At 49.3% G+C, this 21381-nt stretch overlaps 1 protein-coding gene across 3 annotated transcripts in view; it reads left to right on the top strand.

Moving 5' to 3' along the window:
• The window catches only part of KATNAL1 (katanin catalytic subunit A1 like 1), a 34365-nt gene extending 19187 nt beyond the window's left edge, over nucleotides 1-15178 (top strand). For all 3 annotated transcript variants that reach the window (XM_084507213.1, XM_084507215.1, XM_084507214.1), the window contains exons 5-11: nucleotides 1868-1995; nucleotides 2505-2610; nucleotides 6635-6793; nucleotides 7632-7758; nucleotides 8714-8848; nucleotides 11190-11316; nucleotides 12480-15178. In XM_084507213.1, coding sequence (XP_084363339.1) covers nucleotides 1868-1995; nucleotides 2505-2610; nucleotides 6635-6793; nucleotides 7632-7758; nucleotides 8714-8848; nucleotides 11190-11316; nucleotides 12480-12678 — 981 coding nt within the window. In that variant the 3' untranslated portion in view covers nucleotides 12679-15178. The remainder of the gene's footprint in view (nucleotides 1-1867; nucleotides 1996-2504; nucleotides 2611-6634; nucleotides 6794-7631; nucleotides 7759-8713; nucleotides 8849-11189; nucleotides 11317-12479) is intronic.
• The last annotated feature ends 6203 nt before the right edge of the window (nucleotides 15179-21381 follow it).

Genomic DNA, 21381 nt, shown 5'->3' with positions numbered 1-21381 from the left:
TGCCCTCGGAGGCAGTAAGGACAATTTCTGCTGGAGGACGGGAGCTCGGCAGCCGTGGAGAAGAAAGGCTGGGATGTATCAGCAGAAATCATCGTGTCCAGCTTTGTTTGGCACGTCCCCTTTTCCCTGGCGGTGCTGGGAAGGGCTGGCTGCCCAGCTGAGCTGCCACCTTCGGCTATAGCAGCACGGGGTGCGGAGGGCATCTGGCAGTTGTTGCTTTTGCCTCTCTTCTTTCTCTCCCTCTCTCCCTTTTTTGCTTTTCCTTTTCTCCCTTTTTCCTTCTTCTTTCAGGTATACCACACTAAGAGCCCACCATCACCTCGGCTGATTTATTTGTTCGTCCTTTTTTCTCCCCCCGACCCCTCTCCAGCAGGCAGCCCTGCCTCAGGGCCATGGGTTTGAGCTGCTCCAGCCTCCTCCACCAGCTCGCCCTGCCTTCTGAGCTGCCCTTGCTCAGTTTCACTCTTCCACTAGGAAAATCAGTTCCTTACAGAGGGATATGAGAGAGATTTTAACAAAGACAGCAAATACCTTTTGCTTTACTGTGATTTTTTTTCTTATAGTTCCATTTGGATTGCATTTTCTCTCTTCTGAAACCTTCCGAACTCCACGGGGCTTTTTCTCTCCCTTTCCTTTCTATGCCAGGCCATTACGTTTCTGACGCCACCTTTTTGGCTAACCACAGCCCTCAGCTTGCTTTCCAGCGCAGAAACCCTGAGCTGGGAGCACTGAACAACACCACATTCGCTCAGAAGGTAGAAATAAAAACGGGGGGGAGGTAAATCTGCTCCCTCACCGGCCTCGGGGGCAAACGGTGGGCAGGAGGGTGCAGTCACTGCCTTTTCCTTTCTCCTCCGTGAGGTTATTTGTGTGTCTCCAGCTGCCTCTGAGCCCTTTGCTGAGGCTGCTCTTGTGCCGCCAGCTGGGATTCTGTAACCTGCTCGCTGCTGGCATTTGGAGGCTGAGTTGGAGAGTCCTGCAGCAGCTCCTTGGGCACTTTCCATCGTCAGAGGCCTGAGAGGAGGAGGAGCACGAGCTGTGATGCTTCAAAGTGAAAATATTGCTTCAACCCTGTAAGCTCGCTGGCGTTGTGGAGGCATTAAGCCAGAAAGTGGGGGCTGTCAGGGGCAGAGGAAGGACTGGACTCAGTTGCTCAATGGATTGCAGCTTGCTGCAGAAATGACTGGAGTTCAAAGAAGCCTGGGTGACCGGGGAGCTTGCTCAGGGCTTTCAGTGCCGTCCTTAAATAAACATGACCTTTTGCGAAGCTTTTAACTCTTCACAGAGCTTGCTTGTGAATGAGAGAAGCGAAATGGATAGCTTGCAGGAGAAATTGCCGGGCAGGAAGGCTTTATTTAAACACCAGGAGAGATCCTTCTCGGTTTTCCTCCATCAAAGACAGCGGGTGTAAGAGCTTCGTGTTCTTCTGTCGTGGTGGGGTGCCCCTGGCTGAGCTCAGGCAGGGGATGCAGCAGGTTTAGCATCTTCCAGACAGGCTTCAAGTGGTCTGGTCTTCAACCAGGCTGCAGTGCAGCACGAAGTCCGAGCGCCATCTCCGTTCTTCCACGAGTTGCATTCATGCATTTGGCTGGCCAAGAAGTGTGTCAGGCGTCTAAAGAGTGGTTTAGCACTGGTAAGAGTGTTGGGTTCACTAATTTAACCAGCAAACACGGGTGTTTGGGGGCTTCTCATGGTGTGCAAGGTGTGAAAACATTGGTTTTGCTGCCCATCGTGGTGCTGCATTAAAGGTTCACGTCATCTTTTGGCTCCAGCAGAGGCTAAATCAGCCATCACTGCAATGTTTTAATGGTTAAGAAAATGTGCAAAGCAAAATGTCCTCATGAGCCTGTGTGACTTTCACTCCTAGGGCAAGAAAATACCCCAGGAAGGTGTTGGTGATGGGGAAATCCCAAAATTTGACGGAACGGGTTACGACAAAGACTTGGTTGAAGCTCTGGAAAGGGATATTGTGTCAAGGAATCCGAGCATTCATTGGTATGAGGATTTTCTCCATTGAAGTGGTTTTGCCAGCATGGAAAGGGGGAGGAATTGTTCTTCTCCTAAGCCTTTAAAACAGGGAGCCACCACAATCTTCTACAAATGAGCAAAGCAAGATCTTTTGGTTTTAACAGTGTATTAATTTGATGACGGTCAGGCTCTTGCTGCCAACTGGTGTTACGGTGCAGAACATCCACTGCAAGTGCTGCCGAAATAAAAGCGTACTCCAGAGATCTCTAAAGATACTGCTTGGGTGTTCACATTATCCAAAACAATTTTTAATTAAGCAGCTCAGAGAAACTTGAGTCGGGAAAATCATTTTTTTCCCCCTACCTTTCACAAATGGATTTAGTTTTAGGTCGTGGGATTATAGGAGTGCTCTCACAAGGCACACACTGGCATGCTAAAAAGGGATGGCAGCGACTGGAAAGCTTTTGGTTGTCCTTGTGTAAAGGCAGGAGGAATATTGCTGTACGGGAATCTCATAAAAGTTTCTTCTCGCCCAGGGATGACATAGCAGATTTGGAAGAAGCCAAGAAATTATTAAGAGAAGCTGTCGTCCTTCCGATGTGGATGCCTGATTTCTTCAAAGGGATCCGAAGACCTTGGAAGGTGGGGATTTATTTGGTGTCTGAGTAAATGGCAAGCCCTAGTTATGCACGTCTGCTGTTTTAGCATGTGTGGCTGACTGCAGTCTGGCTAAAATGCCAAACAGGAAAGTTCAGGAATTTGTTTCGTGAAATCCTCTCATAATGATTCACATCAAATGTGCAGGAGTAAACAGCTGGGAATGGATACAGGCTTTACACTGAATAATTCTCTTGTGCTTACTCCGTGATTGCTTCTCGATGCTAATACTTTCTGTGTGTCAGCCTGTACACGTTAGCAAGCATACAGGGTGCACTGAGAGAGGCAGAAAATGGGAAGCTCTGCTTAATAGAACGGCTGCTCTTCAGCATTTCACCAAGGAAAGCAGTTTTGGGAACTGTTTTATTCTGCACATGGCAGCTCTTTTTTACTCTGACCACCAACTGTAGGCAACAGCAAGGACATGGGGCTGGGCTGGGCTCCTGATGGACCTGAGATGAGCCTTCTGGTTATGTGGAAGCATTTAATGATTAATTTAATTTAACTGGGGAGGACAGACTCTGTTGCAAGTTGTCTGTCATCCGGAGTCTCCAAAGAAATGGCGTGTGTAGGGATTGCTGTGTCCACGAGTAGTTTTTTAGTCCGCTGGCTCAGCAGCATACATCAGACCTTGCGTTACTAACCCCATCTTCTCCTGTTTGGTCCTCATACTTCTCTTCAATGTCTATTGAAACTCTCTCCCTTCATCTTGGCACAGAGGAATTTGATCCATTCCCTCATAGACTACAGAGGCTTCACCTGCCCTGCCTTCAAAAGCTTTTTAAGGGATTGAAGAGCTGCTGTGCTGCTTTTCCACCTAACAGGCCTGGAGCATGCAGTGGCCACCTGTCTTTTAAGGCAGGTATCTCAGCAGGCTGCAGGGAATGTAGAGTGCTGATGGCCTTGCCTCTCCAAATATTGTGTCAGTGGGTAGAAAAACAACAGCCTCGCCTTCAGAGTTAGTCTCTTCCTCTTTGCATGGGGTTATCCTTTCTTGCTGGCCAGTATCACTTCTGAAAGCGAGGTGGTTGAAGACATGGAAAAAAAAATGCTAAGATGATTTCCTCCTTTCAGCCTGAAATGCAAATTGATTTCTGACGAGTCCATGAAGAGTCTTCATTGTTAGCCTTTCCCCTGGGGGCTTGTGAAGCTGTAACTCTCCTGAATTTATTTTTTCACGTAGAACAGCATGTGTTTTCCCTACTGCTGACCTCTGGCTGTGCCACAAGGATGAGAAGCTCTGAAGGGAAGGCTGCTGCTCACGGTAATCAGCGGAGCAGCAGGCGTTCGTTGAGCCTGGGCATTCAGGACAGGAACTCAGGGAACAGGCAGCCAGATCTGGCTTGGGATGTTCAGACGCTGCTGAGAACAATTCCCACGACAGCCCTCGCAGTTTGCCCCTGCATTCATTCCCAGGACACTGCCTGGCACAGAGGAGCCAGCTGCCTTCCTGATCCAGCACCGGGCTGTGTGCTTGCAGCTGCAGGTTGCTGAGGGTCCCAAGGCTTGCTCCTGCTTTTCCTCTGAACTGTTTTGTTCCAAGAAGGCCCTCTTGCTCCCCGTGCTTCCCACTGCTCTGCTAGTGATTGTTACAACAACAAGAAGTAACCCCGCAGTGATTTCATCAAAACACTTACTCCCCGTGGTGTGTTTCAGCTTCTTATTGGAATACTTGGGATTAACAGAGCCTTAGAGGAGGAATAAAGAAGCCTTTGTGTTCGTCAAGGATTTTAACTAGTGAGTAAGTGGCAGCCCCTCCTAGCTGCAAAGAGAAAGAGCAACTTGATCCGATGCGCTTCTCTTTGCGGCCCTGAACACCTTGTTTTCCTGAGTCTTCAAGGTTTGTCTGCTTTTTTTTTTATAGCTGACTTTTTTCTTTTTAAATCCCTGTAGAACATGGTGTTCTCCGGGCTTTGCACCTGTGTCAGGCACGTAGATAATGCCACCACTGTCCTGTGCTAGGTAATGCTCGCTGAAATACTTGTGCAGGAGGCCCGAAGCGATGGGCTTTGGGTTCAGCAGGGAGCAGGGTGTGTGGCTGAAGCTGGAATTTGCCCTTCCAGAATGATGGAGGACTAAAACTGCATCCAAAACTGAAACCAGGACACAAAGAAAGGACGTTAGCCCCTGGGGTCACTAGGTCCTGCAGTAAGTGCTGTTTGTCGAACTCAGGTGAAGTGGGATTTGAAGTGAGGCGCTGCTTGTTTTAAAATATTAAATAAGCACATTTTGAAACTCTGAGAGGCCGATAAGTCAGCTCTGTTACAGGCTGAATGATTTTCACCCAGGCACTCCAGGCTTGTACTTGCAATATTATCACAACATCAGCGTGACTCTGCAGCAACTCAAATCCGTATCTGTCTGAGTGCTCGTGTAGAGTAAAAAAAACTCAATTTACTTTTCATGCTCGCTGCCCTGGAATTCAGGGAACCTTGAGCAGCCTGAAGAGTGACATTGGGCCGTTAGCTGCACGGGGGAAGGATGAACATTTCTGACTTAATTTCCCAGTGAATGTATGTTGAGCTTGCATTAGCTAAGTGTTAAATGGCAATAAAGGTATTAAGAGTTAATGGAAAATGGAATACAGACAGGCGATTGCTTTTGAAGAGTTCGTTTTTGAATAATTGCATTCCCGGTTGATTTGTTTTTATAGATCTCTTCCAGGCCATTCTTCGTGCTTTTTGAAGTAAATTTTTTGTTGCAGGGAACAGCTGAAATCTAATTTGCTCCGTGGCTTGCATTTAACAGATACTTTACTGCTGTGGCGTTTTCTGTAAGATATTAATTGCCAAGCACATTATGATGTGCAATTCTAATTCCAGCTAATTTCATTACCCCTGCAACACGCCACAACTTTACTTGAGGAAGCTCTTGTTAGCATGTAGTCAGACCTTGCCGTTGGGGGGGAAAAAAAAGCTGCTGGAGCACCGCGATTTCATAGCATGCTCAAAACACCAGCGGCCTTTCCTAGTGCTGTGAGGGGCTGGAACGCTGTGTTGTCCCAGCTCTGGTGCTGAAAGGGTTGGAAAGAGGATTCACAAAGGTAACTATTTAAAAATGTTATCCTGATTTAGTGCTGAGAGTGAGCAGTGACCTCATGATGGGTCAGTTATCTTCAGAAACCTGCATTGTTTTTGTTGTGGCTCAATAAATAGCCTGTCTTTGCTTTATAGTCAGGGTGGTTAACCAGCCTCCGTGCTGCAGTTTCTACATGGGTCCTGAGAGCACTCGTATCCAACTCAAAACCTGCTTGTATAGTGCTGAGACGATCATGGAATCACAGAATGGGTTGGAAGGGACCTTAAAGCCCACTCAGTCCCAACCCCCTGCCATGGGCAGGGACACCTCCCACCACACCAGGTTGCCCAAAGCCCCATCCAGCCTGGCCTTGAGCACCTCCAGGGATGGGGCAGCCACAGCTTCTCTGGGCAGCCTGTGCCAGGGCCTCACCACCCTCGGAGGGAAGAATTTCTTCCTAACATCTCATCTTGTAAAAAACACTGACTTGTAAAAATCAACCATATACACGCACTTGGTTAGGATTTGTTGGCAAAGTGTTGTTCTGCAGAAAAATGCTCTACTTTCTGCAAAAGCGTTTTGGTTTCTGTGAAACTTTCTTCACGAAGCAGCCTTTGTTCCAAAAAGATGATGACTTCACTCTCTTCATCCACGTGTACAGCCACCTGTGAGATGGGAAGGGCCCAAGTTCAAGTCTGGGCTCTGTCTGTTTCAGAGCAAGGCTGTAAATCTGTCACCTGCCTGCCAGGTGAGAGCTGCAGCAGCAGCTGGTGCCTGTTGTGATTCTGACTCGGGTGAAGTGGTAAGGCAAAGAAACGGCAGAACATTTTCATGCTGTTCTCATTATACGGTGTTCTTTTGTTTTCCACTGATGACAATTGTCATTAAGCAGTTAAAATACAGATTTGGGATTATATTGAGATGTAGTGTAGAGGGCTACAGTGCAAATTTGCTTCATTTGTTGTTCATTCCCTTTGTTTTCACCTCTCAGGGCGTGCTGATGGTTGGCCCTCCCGGCACTGGCAAAACAATGCTCGCGAAAGCTGTTGCTACAGAATGTGGAACGACCTTCTTCAACGTGTCCTCCTCCACGCTGACATCGAAGTACAGGGGCGAGTCTGAGAAGCTTGTCCGCCTCTTGTTTGAAATGGTACGTCCTCGATGATGTGCTCTGGGGAGCTCCAAGGTGAGCAGGGACCTCTCTCTCGGTTTCCTGCCCCTCAGTAGGGCTCTGAAAGCATGGAGCTTGCTGCACCGAGACAGCAAAAGACAATCTGTGTGTATCCATCTTGTTCTGATATGTCACCGAGGGTTAGGAAGGAAATGGTTCGTCACCTGTGTTCAGGAGAGCTTTTTCCAGGCTAAAGGTGACCTTGAGAGAAATTCAGTTATTTAGTTATGGGATACCAAGCCCATAGTAATAAGTAATTTGAAATTGGAAGGGCCTGGGAGCTGTTATTTTAGGAGCAATACAAACATGAGTTCTGTTTCTGCTCTGAGTGATGGGCATGAGCTTCTCACTGAATTTTTGAGTGCAGTCCATCATGCAGGCTGTGTGAAAGACAGGATCTACTCTACAGGGTCATTCACCTCTTTGGGATCTTCGTTTTGCTTCTAGCACTCTCTCAGTTGAAACGTCTCTATTTTGGGGTAGAATGGGTTCCTTTCTGTCCCCTGTGCCTTGCCCTCACCAGCACAAAAACCTAAACATTAAAAAAAATCTGCCTGAACAGTGCTTGTGTTCCTTTTCCCCTTTTCAATGCTGGTTTCTGAGGAAAACCAACCAACACTGAAAGACCTCTGACTCGAGGGGCACAATTTGAAGTGCAGAAACTTAAGCAGTTTGTGAATCAAAGGTATTGAATTGTTTTCTTGTGACAAGCGGGGAAGTCATCTCCGTGGTATTTCTGCCTGAACTGCGTCGTGGTCAGATGAGGGCCTGTGCTTGCTGCTTCGGTCTTAACAGCGGTGCTTTCATTTGAATCAAGGCGAGGTTTTACGCTCCGACAACAATCTTCATAGATGAAATAGATTCCATCTGCAGCCGCAGAGGCACGTCCGACGAGCACGAGGCCAGTCGCAGAGTCAAGTCGGAGCTGCTGGTGCAAATGGACGGTAAGGATTCCAGGCTGAGCTGTAATTTGGGGGCCGGGGCGCTGTTCTGTTACAGATGGGGATGTAAAAAACTCGAACCAGCTGGAAAACCTAGCTTTGTGGGTGGGGGGAAATAAGACAAATTGGGAGGAGTGCGTTTTCTGAGTGCTTGAAGGCAGATAACTGAGCAAGGCGCTCTGCTTTCTTTCTTTCTAAAACAGCCATTTTGCTGGAAAATTGAGAACTCCTTTTTAAGAGGCACCTTACTCTAGGAGAAGCAGATAATGGGAATTTGAGAAGTTTAAAGCAGGCCTTCATTTCTGATGCAATTTAAACAAATTTCTCTTATTTCCTGGCATCTCCTGCTCAGGGACCCAGTGACCAGATCTCATTTTGCTGTGGTGGCAGCTAACATTACCCTTTAAGTCACATTTCGTACCAGTTCTGTGCGACACGGCACACCACCATGAGGAACATTTTGTGGCGTAGTGCTTCGACAATCACCTCTGCACTGCAGTTGCTGTTGAACCACCATTTATAATTGCCTCAAATATTCACCCTGCGTAGGCAACTTTTTGCCCCAAAGTGATCATTTCTTTGCAGTCCTCATTTGGGAGGCCAGGGGGTGATTTTGTGACCTCCGTGGCCAGATTTAGCAGAGAGAGAATTGTTGGTGGGGCTGACAGTGCTGCACACACATATTAATTAACACACATATTTATTAACACACATTATTTCACACATGGTGTTATTAGCACTGCCAAAGAAAGCCTTTCCTTGACTCAGCAGAAGAATGAACTGTCCCCCTGTCTGTGGCAGTGATGATCCTGCCACATCTAAGCCATGGAAAGACTGAAAAGTGGCTCTAGGAGCATAAGGAGCAGTTGCTGAGCTTTGTTTGAGCTTTTGCAGTGTTTGTGCAATGTTTCTTAGCAAGCATCTCGAGTGAAATTTCTCCCAACCGTTGTGCTTGCAGGGGTAGGTGGTGCTCTGGAAAACGACGACCCCTCCAAGATGGTCATGGTGTTAGCTGCTACCAATTTTCCCTGGGATATCGATGAAGCTCTCCGAAGGAGACTGGAAAAGAGGATTTATATACCTCTACCCACAGGTACGTTTGGAACAAGCATTTTACTTTAAAATGGCCTTTACAAGCCTGCCTTAGGACTGCTCTGGGACTGCTGGATTTATGAGGAATTGTGATGCTTTTGTGATGAGCAGTGAAATTTAGGAGTTAATCGTTTGGTGGGATTGCTTTATATTTAAAAAGAGTGAGGGGAAAAAAAAAAAAACAAAACAGCTTGCTTGGGGGCTTAAAAACAAAGAGCTGCTGCGTTGCTTTGCAAGCCCATTGCTGGCTTCTTGCATTTTGAAAGGGAGCTCATTTTAATGAGCCTGGAATTATTTTAAATGTTTAACAGTCAGTCCTTGAGTGATCATCAAAGGCACCCTTTGGACACGTTAAGAAATGCTGCGAACGCACCCATGCCCTCGCAGACAAATGCAAAGAAGTGGCTCCACGAATTTGCACTTCCAGGCTCAGTGCCTTGTAAATCACCGCTTGCTTGCCTTAAACTAGGCTTCGAGCCGCTCCGAATGCAGCGGGCTGATTGCCTTCCTGCCCCGCGACGGCTCGGCTCGGCTCGGCTTTTCTGGCTGTCACTCAGCTGTCCTATTAATTTTGAGATCCCCAGCGCTTGAAGTTTGCGTGGCTTTGTTTCTGCGCCCGTGCAGCGGGCGCCTCGTCTCCCTGCGTGAGCACTCCAGATAACAAGATGCTGCGTGTGTGCTGACAGCAATTGTGATTGAGCCGAGCAGGTATAAGGACACTTAATAGGCCTACAGCTTGTCTGCGCAGGTTACAGGCAGCCACAGCTACTAACGGGATGCCTGTCTTTATGACCAATTAGTTTAAAATCCTATCAGCTCCTGCTCTTGTTTCTAATTAAGCAAGATTGTTTTTTTGACACAGTAGATTACACCCTGGACAACATACAAGATGGGCTCCTGTTTTATTTCCAGCCTTCTGTGCCGGCGCGTTTATCCTGTGTATAAGGAAGTCGAGCTGTTCCGTGCAAGCCTAAATGATGCATTTGTAACCGCCTTGTGGCATTTGATGTGGTCAGGCAGTTTAATTGCAAAAAAAGAGAGAGATTTCATATATACACTTCTATATTGTAGAATTTGGTACAAGTATATATCTGCGGTGTTTTGTTTTTGAGATACTGTCAGGGCTTGGTTATCCCAGTAGAAAAATCAGATGAATATTCTCTGAGCCAAGAAGCTCTCTGCAGGTACGCCGTGTGTACACTGCTGTAAATAGTAAATCCCCGTTTTATATCCAGTGCCAGCTGCCTGATTGATACTTGCCTGCATTCCTGACAGGTCTGTGAAGCTCTCCACGCCAGCAGCCTTGGATTAGCTTTCTGATTCCCCTCTGCTTTTATTTATTTATTTTAATTTGTGGCGTCAGTGAATAGAAAGCGTGGATATTTCCTTCAGACTTTTAGCTTTTCCTAGTGCTACTTCCCCTGCCATTGCTGTCCTCTTTTCAAAGCCGTAAAAATTGGTCCCTGTGGATATGAAGATGCTGAGCTGCTTTGTGGTTCTGCACGGCGAAAGCCAGGAAAGCATTTGTCCCTCCTTCAGCACCGTTATGCAGAGTAACACCGAGGCCCGAGCTGTCAAATGCGAATTCCCTGTTAGAAGCCTGGGCTCTTTAGCGTGTGTACCCCAACGCGCACACTCCTGTGTGCTCTCCACAAGCAAAATGGTTAATTGGCTGCGCAAGTACTCACTTACACAGCTGGCTATCCCTGCGTGTGCGCTGCACCCAGGTCTGAAAGTGGGATGCCAGGGCATTTGGGTTGTAAATACATGAATGTGTTTACCCTCTTAATGTATCTGTTTTCTATCAGGCTTCAGCAGCTTTCTGGGGTCCCAACTGGGTAAAGTGCTTAAACACATGCTTAAAGTTCAGCCTATTGTTAGGGCTTTGGTGTTGTTTAAAGCTCTGCTAATAGAATCCTCGTTGTGTTTTTAATGAAACTGTGTGACTAATATGCAATCAAACACCCGAGCAGAGAATGAATCCAAAGGGATGCGAGAAGCAGCAGACGTTTGTAGCCTTGTGCTTTAGTGCCTTTGGGTAGCGTGTCACCAAATGCTTTGTCACCTGAGACATAACAGGCATTTTTAATGATGTATGCCTTTGGAAGGCGTCTCTAGAGTATGCTGTTTTTAATATCCAATTTTAAAACACGTACTCTACTGTATTTGATTGTGCACTTTGCTAAGATTTATGATTTGCTCTGTCTCTTTTTCCTTTCCTTATATTAAAGCCTTTTGTTTGTATGAAAAATCTAAGTTGTGCTCGTATCTTCTTTTTTTTTTTTTTTTTTTTAATGTTACTCTTGCAAGGCTTCAAACAAATATTTTTTTTTGTGTTGTAGCAAAAGGCAGAGCAGATCTGCTTAAGATTAATCTCCGGGAAGTAGAACTGGATCCTGATATCAGCCTCGAAGAAATTGCTGAGAAGATTGAAGGTTATTCTGGCGCTGACATCACTAATGTTTGCAGGTATCTCCTTCCCCTTAATTTGCAAATAAAATTGCCTGGCAAATCGTCATTTGCATTACGTGATAAAAGGCAGTGCCCACAACAGCTGAAGCCGAGCTAACAGTGACTACTTTTGGGACCCAGATCTATTTACTGAAAACGTGCATTGCTGTCGTGTGGAGCACTCTAAAAACCGTGGTGTTTTGCATGAGAGGTGAGCGGGTTTGCTTAGATCTACAGGAAAAAAAATTGAGCAAATCTTGTGTTACCCTTGTCTGCATTTAGTGATGTTTGTTAATGCAGTGCACAACAGGGTTGGATTCTTTTCTTAAATCCTGTGAGGTGAAGAGCTACAATTCTGTGATTGTGCAATGGAAAAGAATTTTTCCTAGAATTTTTCCCCTTCTTTGGGGCTTCCCAATGGTGTATGCTTGGACAGCCCCAGCGCAGCAGTGTCTTGATTTCTGCTGGAATTTATAGGTGCCAGGGTGTAGCAGATAGCGTATAGCATCAGTATTGAATTCATTTCCATCCTATTTGTGCAACTTGTGTCAATTTTTGACAAATCAGGCCTTTCTGGGGGAGGACAGGTATTTGAAAAAGCTTACCAGTAGGAGCTGCCCATCCCTTGCAGAGATGGGGTCCCTGCCAGGAGAAACTGATCCTTTAAGAACGCGGCTTGGGATTATTTTTTTTCCCTTCCTGCTTTGCTGAAATTGTGAAATGACTCCGTGGTTTTGGAAACCCGGTGTGTATCACACGGTGCAACAGTGAAATGACCTGTTCTCCCCGAGGCCTGTGTTATCCCCTGCTGGGAAAAAAACTGGGGGGAGAGAAAAGGTAATTTCAAGCTGCATGTGGGCCGTGCCGTGAGAAACGAGCGGTGTTCTCAAGGAGAGGAGGAGCAGAAAGAGCACGAGAAGCCACAGGCACCGATGGTCCCGTGGTGTTAGCAATTGTTGCACGGCACTTGCTGGCTGTCCTCTGGGGAGAAGGGGAAAATCTTAAATCTTAAAGAGGGGTCTGCGAAATCCAGAGTGCTTTTGGGGAAGAAAAGGATGAATAGATAGCCCCGGGTGCAGTTCCTCTCCCACCGTGCCCTGCCCTGTGCTGAAGATGAAATCCGCAGGCTTACAGCACGTGCTGCTGGCAATCAGCTCCCAAACCTTGTCCTGTATTTCCAGGGATGCCTCTCTGATGGCGATGCGGCGGCGTATTAATGGCTTAACTCCGGAAGAGATTCGGGCTCTTTCGAAAGAGGAGCTTCAGATGCCGGTTACCAAGGGGGACTTCGAGCTGGCTCTGAAGAAAATCTCCAAATCTGTTTCTGCTGCGGACCTGGAGAAGTACGAAAAATGGATGGCGGAGTTCGGATCTGCTTAGCCTCACCGACAGCTCTCCCTTGCTAGAGTTTTATGGCTTTTGTTGTTTTCACTTGCAAAATGAGTTGGAAATCTTTTTTTTTTTTTTTTTTTTTTTTTTTTTTTTTTTTTAAAAAAAAAAAAGGTTTAATAAAAGGTCTGCCTCCCCTCCCTGTGTTGCCCCCCTTCTGGTGACAAGATCCTTTAAACTCCATTTGCCTTTAAAGGGAGCGAACACAATAACGGGCTGATACTGTAAAAAAATACATATATTTTATGTCTGAAATAGTAGAATCAGACAAACAGGAAGGGAAAAAATACTTCTGAGAAAGATCTTTTCATTTTCCCAATGACGAGCGGTGTTGTTTACCTCCTAACAGTCATCCTTCATGGCTAGAATCTGTAAATCAGCTGGGGGCTCGCTGCACCCCCTGCTCCACGTGCTGTGTTTCTGGTGAGCCACCCGCTCTGCCTCCCCTGGACGTGGCGTCGATGCTGCTGTCCCTTGCTGCTGTTCTCCGCACACATTTCCAGAGCGAAGCCTGTGGATTAATTGAAATTTACGTGGAGGAAACGAGGATCAGTTTGCCATCACGACGTGGGCATCGTTTGGCATCGATGTGACTGCAGGCTGGACTGACGTTGCTTTTTTGACTTCTCCTGATGGAAATGAGAGGAAAAGGGAAGGGCCTTGGCTGCTTTCAGCCCGTACCTGATCTCTGCACATCGTTTGTACCCGTTTGGCCAGTAGGCACTTTGACTTAAGTTATACCGTGCACTTTTATGCTTCTGTAGAACCCTGTACTTTGCTTTCTAGATCTTACCCTTATTGTTCTTGTTGTTATTTAAGTAGGACTTTAATACAGTAAAGACACTCATATCAAGGCTGTCCTCAAACTACGTGACTGTGGACTTCCAGTTCTTCCAATTAGGCCTGAGCCCTTTCCTAGCTTTACCGGGCGATGGAATTTGCACTTGTTTATGTTGCAGAACTGTTCAACTGGTAATGTGTTTTTTTTTTTTTTTTTTTTTTTTTAATGAAGATGTCTTTCAAATGTACAAATGCAATTGATTTAAGGGGAAAATAACCTGTACAAGTCTCATTTATGTTCTTATCTGTGACTTCCCTTCCCACGTGCAAGGATGAGGAGGGAGGGGTTATAAACCCTAGCAGAGAAGTCCTCTCTGGAGCATAATTGTCACGCTTTTCACAGACCTGGGCTGCAAGTCTGACAGGTGAAGGTTTCCCATGGAAGGAATGAGAAGGACAGGACAAATTTACAGAGGAATACGCAAGCTCTGAAACTCGTGGTGATTTTGTGAGCTGGATGCCAAGCAGCGCATTGGCTGTGAGTTGCTGTGCCATTCAGGGGGTGACTGTGCCCTCTGGCTTCCTGCTGAGATGTCAGATGTGGGGAGCTGGAATATCTTCGAGTTACCTCTTGGCCAGGAAGGTCAGTGCAGGGAGAATATCAGCCTTTCCCTCTTCACCTCCAGGCAGAATAAAAGCTCTCCTTTCCTCCCAGCTGCCCGCTTGGCACCAACAGCCCTTGGGCTTCGCAGGCTGTGGAAGGAGCAGCTCTCTGTGCCCTGGAAGATGAGCAAGCACAGAGCCGTGTTGGCTCTTCGTAATTTGGGGCTAAATTCCTCCCAGGGCCAGTCTGTTCCTCCCAGGGAATAACTGGATCTTTACAGAGAGAACGCTTTGAAAGCCTGGCCACAGCACAGCCTGTCAGTTCCTCCTGAAAGCTGTGTGCTGCGCCTGTTTTGCTTTGCTTTCTTTTTTGTTTTTTTTTTTTTGCTTTTACTGCAGTAGAAACACGTAAAGCTCTGCCTCTTCTGTGGCCGGTGCCAGATTAGCACTTCAGAGGCTCTCGCTGGTCTCACACCACTGCTGCCCGAGGAGCTTACTCTGCACAGGCGAGCACTAGGAGGGAAGAGACGGGGATGCCGATAACCCACACCCTTCGGCTGTCCAGGAGCAGTGCAGGATTCAGCAGCGTTTTGCTTCCCAAGGTGTAACTACCCCGTTCCTCAGCTTCATACTGCAGGCAGCAGGGCCCTTGCTGCTGCTGGAAGCACCACGTTCAGCAGAAATGCCCGTGCAGGCTGGGTTATTACCTCAAAAAGGGAGCCGAGATGCAGCAAGGAGCAACAGGGAAGGAAGGCTGGGCCGACAGCAGTAGCAAGGCAAGACCCTACACCAGTCCAACACCCATCCCTCTATTGAAACCCTCACTTAGGGGCTGTGTGATTCATCAGAGAGTGACAAACTGACACATCACAGCCTGCTGCAACCAGTTTTTAGGTCTGTCGGCGTGTGGATGTGTGCACGCGTGGCGCTTGGCTGGCTTGGGCTTCTCCTTGCACAAAACCAGGTTTCAGAGCTGTGTTTCCGCGTCCCCTTCGAAAGGTCTGTGAAACGCCCGCCTGGGTGGCACTGTTAATTTTGGTGCAACGAGCAGTTTGGGTGTACGGAGTAATAAATGTATGTGGAGAGCCTGCCTGGCTCCGTTTCCGAAGGCGGATTGTTTCAGCGTGTCGCAGCGGTGTTGGATCCACCAAAACCCTGGGCGGAGAGCGGTTAGAGCAGAGCCTGCTCTTTTTTGGGTAACACTGTCAGCAATGCTTTCCCTCTTAAATTGGCCTTTCATTGCCGCGGGCTATAAAACCCGAAATGTTCCAGCATCCAGCACAGGGACGGAGGGGGGAGAGGCGAGCAGCGGCCCCAGCAGATGTTCGGTGTTAGCACCTGATTCAGACCTCACAGAGCTGGGCAGGTTTTGTTTTTTTTATGGCTTGCCCCTGGGCTGAACGTCTAACCAGGCTCCAGAGAAGCTATCATCAGCTGCTCGCTCACCAGAAGGCTTCCAAAACCCAAACTCCCATTAGCAAGGAGCTCTCCGGGCTGCAAAGAGACCCCACATCTCTTGGGGCCGAGTTGATTATTTGAGCTTTCTCTCCGACTTCCTCGTGGAAGCCTGGCTGGTTCCCAGCGCCTCACGAGGCCTCCGAGATGAAAGAGCGAGCGGGGGAAATTGCTGATCGAGGGATTCGGGGAGAGGTCAAATCTTTGCAGAGAAATTTCAGCTCGCTCGGCTTTAAAAGGGGCTGCCCGATAGCGCTGGGTTGCGCTTTCTGCTTCCAGTTTGTTTGGAAATTCTCACCACTGTTCATCCACCTCACAGCCAGCCTTTTGCAGGTGTGCTCTCCCGCTCGGTGGCAGGTATTTTGGGCTCACCGAGCGGGCCGACACTATAAAAGATCTTCCTCCTCCTGCAGGAAAGGTCACCGGCGCGGGGAAGGTGAGAGGAGACGCGCTGAATACCAACGGGACCGACGGGGACAGAAACCATAGCAACTCCGCGCAGGGCTTACAAATCCAGCCCCAAAGGAAAGGGGAGAACCTGAAGGAGCTGCCGACAGCCCCGCGGTGTGCGTGGTGGTGAAAGTGGGGCTCTCTGCGTCCTTCCCGGGGAGGAGGATGCGTGTGAGGGGATGGAGGTCGCTCGGTGAGCAAAGGAAGCCGACGGGCTGCATCGCCCGCCTGGCTGCTGCAAAACCTGCCAGCCTCCAGGGCAGGCTTCGTACAGCCACGGCAACATCTGCCTGGCATGGGAAGGGGTTTGAAATCCCAAGGGCTCGCTTCCCACCTCGAAACGTCCTCAGGGTTTTGGGTATCGTAGTGTTTTCCGGTTGCTTTTGGCTGAAGGTACTGCGAGCTGAACCCAGTGAGTTTCTTTCCCTTCAGTACCTCCTGCAGGCACCTCACAAGCAGCCTGTGCTGCTCCCAGGGCTGGCAGGCGATAGCGTTGAGGCGTTGGCCCTAATCTCGCCTGAATTTCCTACAGAGGGGAGGAAAATGGATGCGCTCGGGTTTGTTTTCTTGTTGGTTTGCCTGGAAAGACGAAGCTCGGCGAAAGCAAGGTGCTGCAGGGGAGGTTATTTACACTGCGTCTCTTCTGCGCAGATTAGCATTTCCTCAGCATATGGCACAGCCGCTCAAAGCAAATATTTGCCTTTCTTTAATTCATGCCCGTGTAGGAAGGGCCCTGAGCATGCATATCGATTCCTCTGCTGTGCCTAACGAGACATTTCTGCCGTGCTGCCCGGAGGGTGCAGGCGCTGCCACGTCAGCTCCCCTCCCCGGATCCAAATCCTCACCCAATTTTGGGATGGAGTCACCGCTGCCAGCGACCCTTCTCCAGCTGCGTGGCACCTCCAGAGGCTTGGCGTTCTGGAGTGATTTGGGAACTCGCTGCTGGTCTCCAGTCTAAATCTGTTCCCGCTTGACTTGCGGGAGTTCTCGCTCCCTGCCACCTACCCTGCATCCGTGGATGTATTTATAGTCACCACGCGAAGCAGTGCCGTGTGCTTTGTTAGCACGAGCTCCTTCAGCCCTTTTTTATGAGACAGATCCTCTTCAGCAGCCTTTCTCTCCACTTGCACCCGCTTGGTTTTTTTTTCTAACACCAGTCACGAGGAGGGTGCACAATAAGCCACACGTGGCCAAGGACCCAGCAAGGAGAGAAAAAATGAGGTTGCCGCGTTGGCGTGTTGTAATCAAGCAAATGCAAACAGCCGGATCTCCCTGTCCTTCAGGCTAAGGCCAAGCTCGATCTCCTCCTGGGGAAGGGGACTGGAAATGTGAGCTCCAAACGTGCTAAAACTTTGGAGAGTCTGCAAGTCTGTATGGCTTTGGTGGCTGAACCTTTGTTTCTCATGGCCAGAGTGGTTTATGGACAGATCCCGTTTTTAAGGCCGTGTTCGCAGAGCTTATAACCCTTTGATTTAGGGTTCCCTGGGATGTGCCACGTTCACAGGTATTGACGTTTCTTTCACCATGCAGAGGCTGCAGAAACCTGGAAAGGTTTCAGAGCTGTGCTGGGCTCTGAATGCTTGAAGACCACTTGACTCCTGGAGCCCACAGAGTCCTCCTGACTGTGTCTGTCTGCCAAAACACATCCTTCAGGAGCAAGAAATCATCAGGAGAAGAAACTATTCTGGCTGCTTTTGAGATTTGTAAGCACCTGAGGAAGTTTTAAGGGTGAGAAGTTGCTCTACATGCCTGGCACTTTCAGATTGTGCTCGGGGCAGCTCTGGTGTTTGGGGCTGGATGCGATTTCAGCGCCCGAAGCGCTGCCTGCAGACATATATTAGCCGTGGGCGTGCTATGTTGTCTGCCAGACCTGCTCCTGATGATCTCTGTGATGATTTGGGCACTGCAACATTTTGTTGCCTTCCCCTGAACTGAAGATGTGAGCTGATGGGCAGTACCCTTCCCCAAACTCCAGTCCCTTCCCGGGCTGGATCTGGGCAAGCTCACCATGATTCCCCCAGGACCTCTGCCCCGAGATGCAGCACGAGCACCCAAACTCGCCTCCACCCCACCACTCACTTTGCCACCTTGCTCCGACACTGAACACCCCTGTGGTTAAAAAGCCTGATTAAAAGTCTGATTCCTAATTCAGCTCTGGAGCCCGTCACTGCCTCGCCGTGTGCCTCTCTCAGACAAACTTTTCAGTGCCCCTTAGCATCCCGAATTTCCTCTCCTCACATGTACTTACGCACTTCATCACATCACTCCTCGGGTTTCTTTCTGACGAGTTACAGAGGCTGACCTCCAGAAGTCTCCCCCGTAAGTGGTTTTCCTCAGCTCTCAAGCCGTTGTTTTTTTTTATGGCTCTTTTCTTCACCCGCTCCAATTTTGTGATGTCCTCCTTAAAATATGGGCACCTCAGCAGGATGGTGTCAGCCCGACCAAGGACGTAAGCGGAGATAAAATCACCCGCTATTCCTCTTCACAGTCCTCTTGCTTATACACAGAAGGACTAAATTAGCTCTTTCTGCTACAGCAGCCAGAAAAATAGGTCCCACGTTTGAGACCCGCGAGGCTAGAGAGCGGCATTAAAAGAGAAAAATGGAGCCGACGTGAAAGCAGAATTACAAACCGGGGCAGCGTTAATAGCCCAGCGTGAGGCCAGCCTGAACGCGTTAGCTGGAATAAAATGCTGAGAAAATGCTTTCTTCCACTTCAGAGCCTGGTAGAGGCCGGTGCCTTGGGTGTTTTCTCCGGGCACCTCTGCAGCGGGCAGGCTCAGCACCATGGGATGGGGTGTGCAGGGTGGGCTGGGGAGCGCTGTGGGGTCGGGGTGCTCCTGCACTGCCTGGCAGAGACATTTCTTCCCCAAAAGAGCAGTCAGGCACTGGGACGGGTTGCCCAGGGGGATGGTGGAGTCACCGTCCCTGGGGGTGTTCAAGGAAAGAGAGGAAGAGAGGGCAAAGGAGGGAGCCAGTATTGCCCTTACCCAAGGGGAGGTCGCAGGTAGGTATCTGTAGAAATCTCCAAACAAGATTTTGGAGGATGCCTATGAGTGTACAAAGCCCCGCTGTCTCACCCAACGCTCCTAGCCCTGACACCAACAGGTTCTCATTCATTGCAAAACACCACTAGTGGGCTTGAGGTTGTCCATAGGAAACACGAAATCAAATTTAATGTGTAGATTTTGTTCCACCCTTGCACAGCAAAGGTCTCCCTGTTCTGTCAGTATCTGATGATGCCCTTTCAGCCCGGTGTCATGCCATGTAGGATGAAACCTTTAGTCACTTGTTCAGCATCTCACCTCTTTGTAAAAACAGGTTTTTTTCGTGTTAGCTCACAGGGGTTGAGACGGTGTCCTCTGGTGATGAGACCACTTGAAGGAGCACGAGTGCTGGTTCGTCTGGTTCATCTACCAGTCCACCCTCACCAAGTTTTCCTAGCCTTTCACTCTCTGTCCCAAATTTCTGCCTGATAGCCCTTCAGCCCCATGTCTCCTGCTCTGTTCCCGACCCCGCCAGCTCCAGCAGCCACCTCCATGGGTCTGGTGGCTCCTGATGCCTTGGGTCAGACGGGGACCGCTCGCTGCCGGGGCCTGGGATCAGCTCTGGAGGCAGCATCTCAAAAACGGAGCCTGATAGAAAATCTCTCTCGATGCTGCCATAGAAACTGAGCAGACTTCACAGCAACCTGTTGCTTTTCTCAGCTCTGGCAGCTCAGCGTCTGAAGTGACTTGACCTATGAGGACATTTGCATTAAGCAGCACTTGATAGCTGCAGAAATGAGACTGAAGGAGAAAGACGGAGAGGAAAGCCCTGAATCTCTTGTGAGAGCCGCAGGGGGCAGGGGAGGCTGCAGAGGGGTGGGAGGCTTTGCTCTGGGGTGGGAAGGAAGAGGTCAGAGAGACCAAGGAGAGATGAATGGCCAAAAGGAGCTCACTAGGGGTGTGGAAGAAAAACCCTGGAAGAAAATACCTATTTATTATTATTATTATTATTAATGATTTTTGCCTATTAGCCTTTTTGTTGTCATAATCCTTGAAGACACGACCATATACTTCTCCCATGGCCATAAAAAACTCCGTCATCTAGGGTTTGGTCTCTCTGGGGCTGTCCACCCCACGAGGACGAGGCCAGGGAGCCGGCTGGCAGGGTGCAGGCACAAGCCTGGTGGCTCCAAATTGTGGGTGCTGCTGGATTTTTGGCTGTCCCAGCGAGGTTGTCAGAGACACGAGGGCAACCTCCAGCCTTCGCTGCTGATCTTGCAGGATGCCGCAATGGCTCCGCTTCCCCCGGGAGCAATCATAAAAGACTAAGCTGCCGTTCTGTGTGCTTAATGTGCTAGGAAATTAGATGAGGAGCTCAGCATTTAATTGCCAGGCTCGAGAAGCCAGATATTAGCCACGAGCCCCGACGTCTTCCTGATGGTATCTCACAACCCCACGGCGTACAGCTCCTCTCCTTCCTCCCCATGCGTCCTGCTTGTAACGGGGCACGGAGCACCGGGGCCCTACAGGAGCTGAGGCTTGGCCCCTCATTTCTTGGCTCTCCTTGGTGAACCCGATAGGCAGGATGGGTGCACCAGTACACCAAAATGACACCCCAAATAACCACATTGTCCCTGCCAAGATGCCAAGAGGTGGCACCCCCCTGATGCTCCTGCTGGGACACCACAGCACGAGGTGGGCCTGAAGGGGCTGGGACTGAGCTGTGGGTGAAGGGCACCCGAACACAGGGCTCAGCAGGGGGCTGGCACCCACCCACCCAGGCCGTGTCAGCCCCAAATAGCGTGGCTGCCCTCTTGGAGCCTGCTGGGAAGGGTTTTTATCCTATAATAACTCCAGAGCCTCCCCAGGGAGGGGCAGGGAGGTTGTGTTCGGCCTGGGGGAGCGCTGAGGCCCAGCACAGGGAACGGGGCCTGCGGTGCGAGCAGGGATGTTGTCGAGGGGCTGTCTGACAGGAAATTCCCATTTTTGGTCCAGCACGAGTGCGTTTTTCCTTGATTTTGTAAAATACAACATCAGACAACCGTGAAGAGTGCGAATGGGTATTTGCAGAGCAGGGTATTTGCACCACGGGCGCTGAGAGGGGTGCAGGGCCATGCCCTCACACGAGGCAAGGAGCAACGCTTTGCCTTCAAACCCAGCAGGATCAGCCAAAAGGGATGGACGGAGGGAGAAGAGGGAGACCTCGAGCAGCAGCCTGTGCCTCCTGGTTGTTTCCGAGCCGAGCAGACAGGCAGGAGAAGTGCTGGAGCAGAGACGGGCACTACAAAGCCGGATCCACGCTGCCAATTGCACAGCCGAGCAAACAGCCCCGGGGCACCGGGGACTCTGCTGCCGCCGTTTTCGTGTCTGGGAAAGGATTTCTATTTATTGAGTGATCGTTTGTATGCTTGAGAGCTACA

The sequence above is a fragment of the Aythya ferina genome (assembly GCF_964211825.1).
Source record: "Aythya ferina genome assembly, chromosome: 1".
NCBI classification, from domain to species: domain Eukaryota; kingdom Metazoa; phylum Chordata; class Aves; order Anseriformes; family Anatidae; genus Aythya; species Aythya ferina.
Note: the sequence above shows the minus strand (reverse complement) of the source record. Positions and strands in the feature narration are given on the sequence as shown.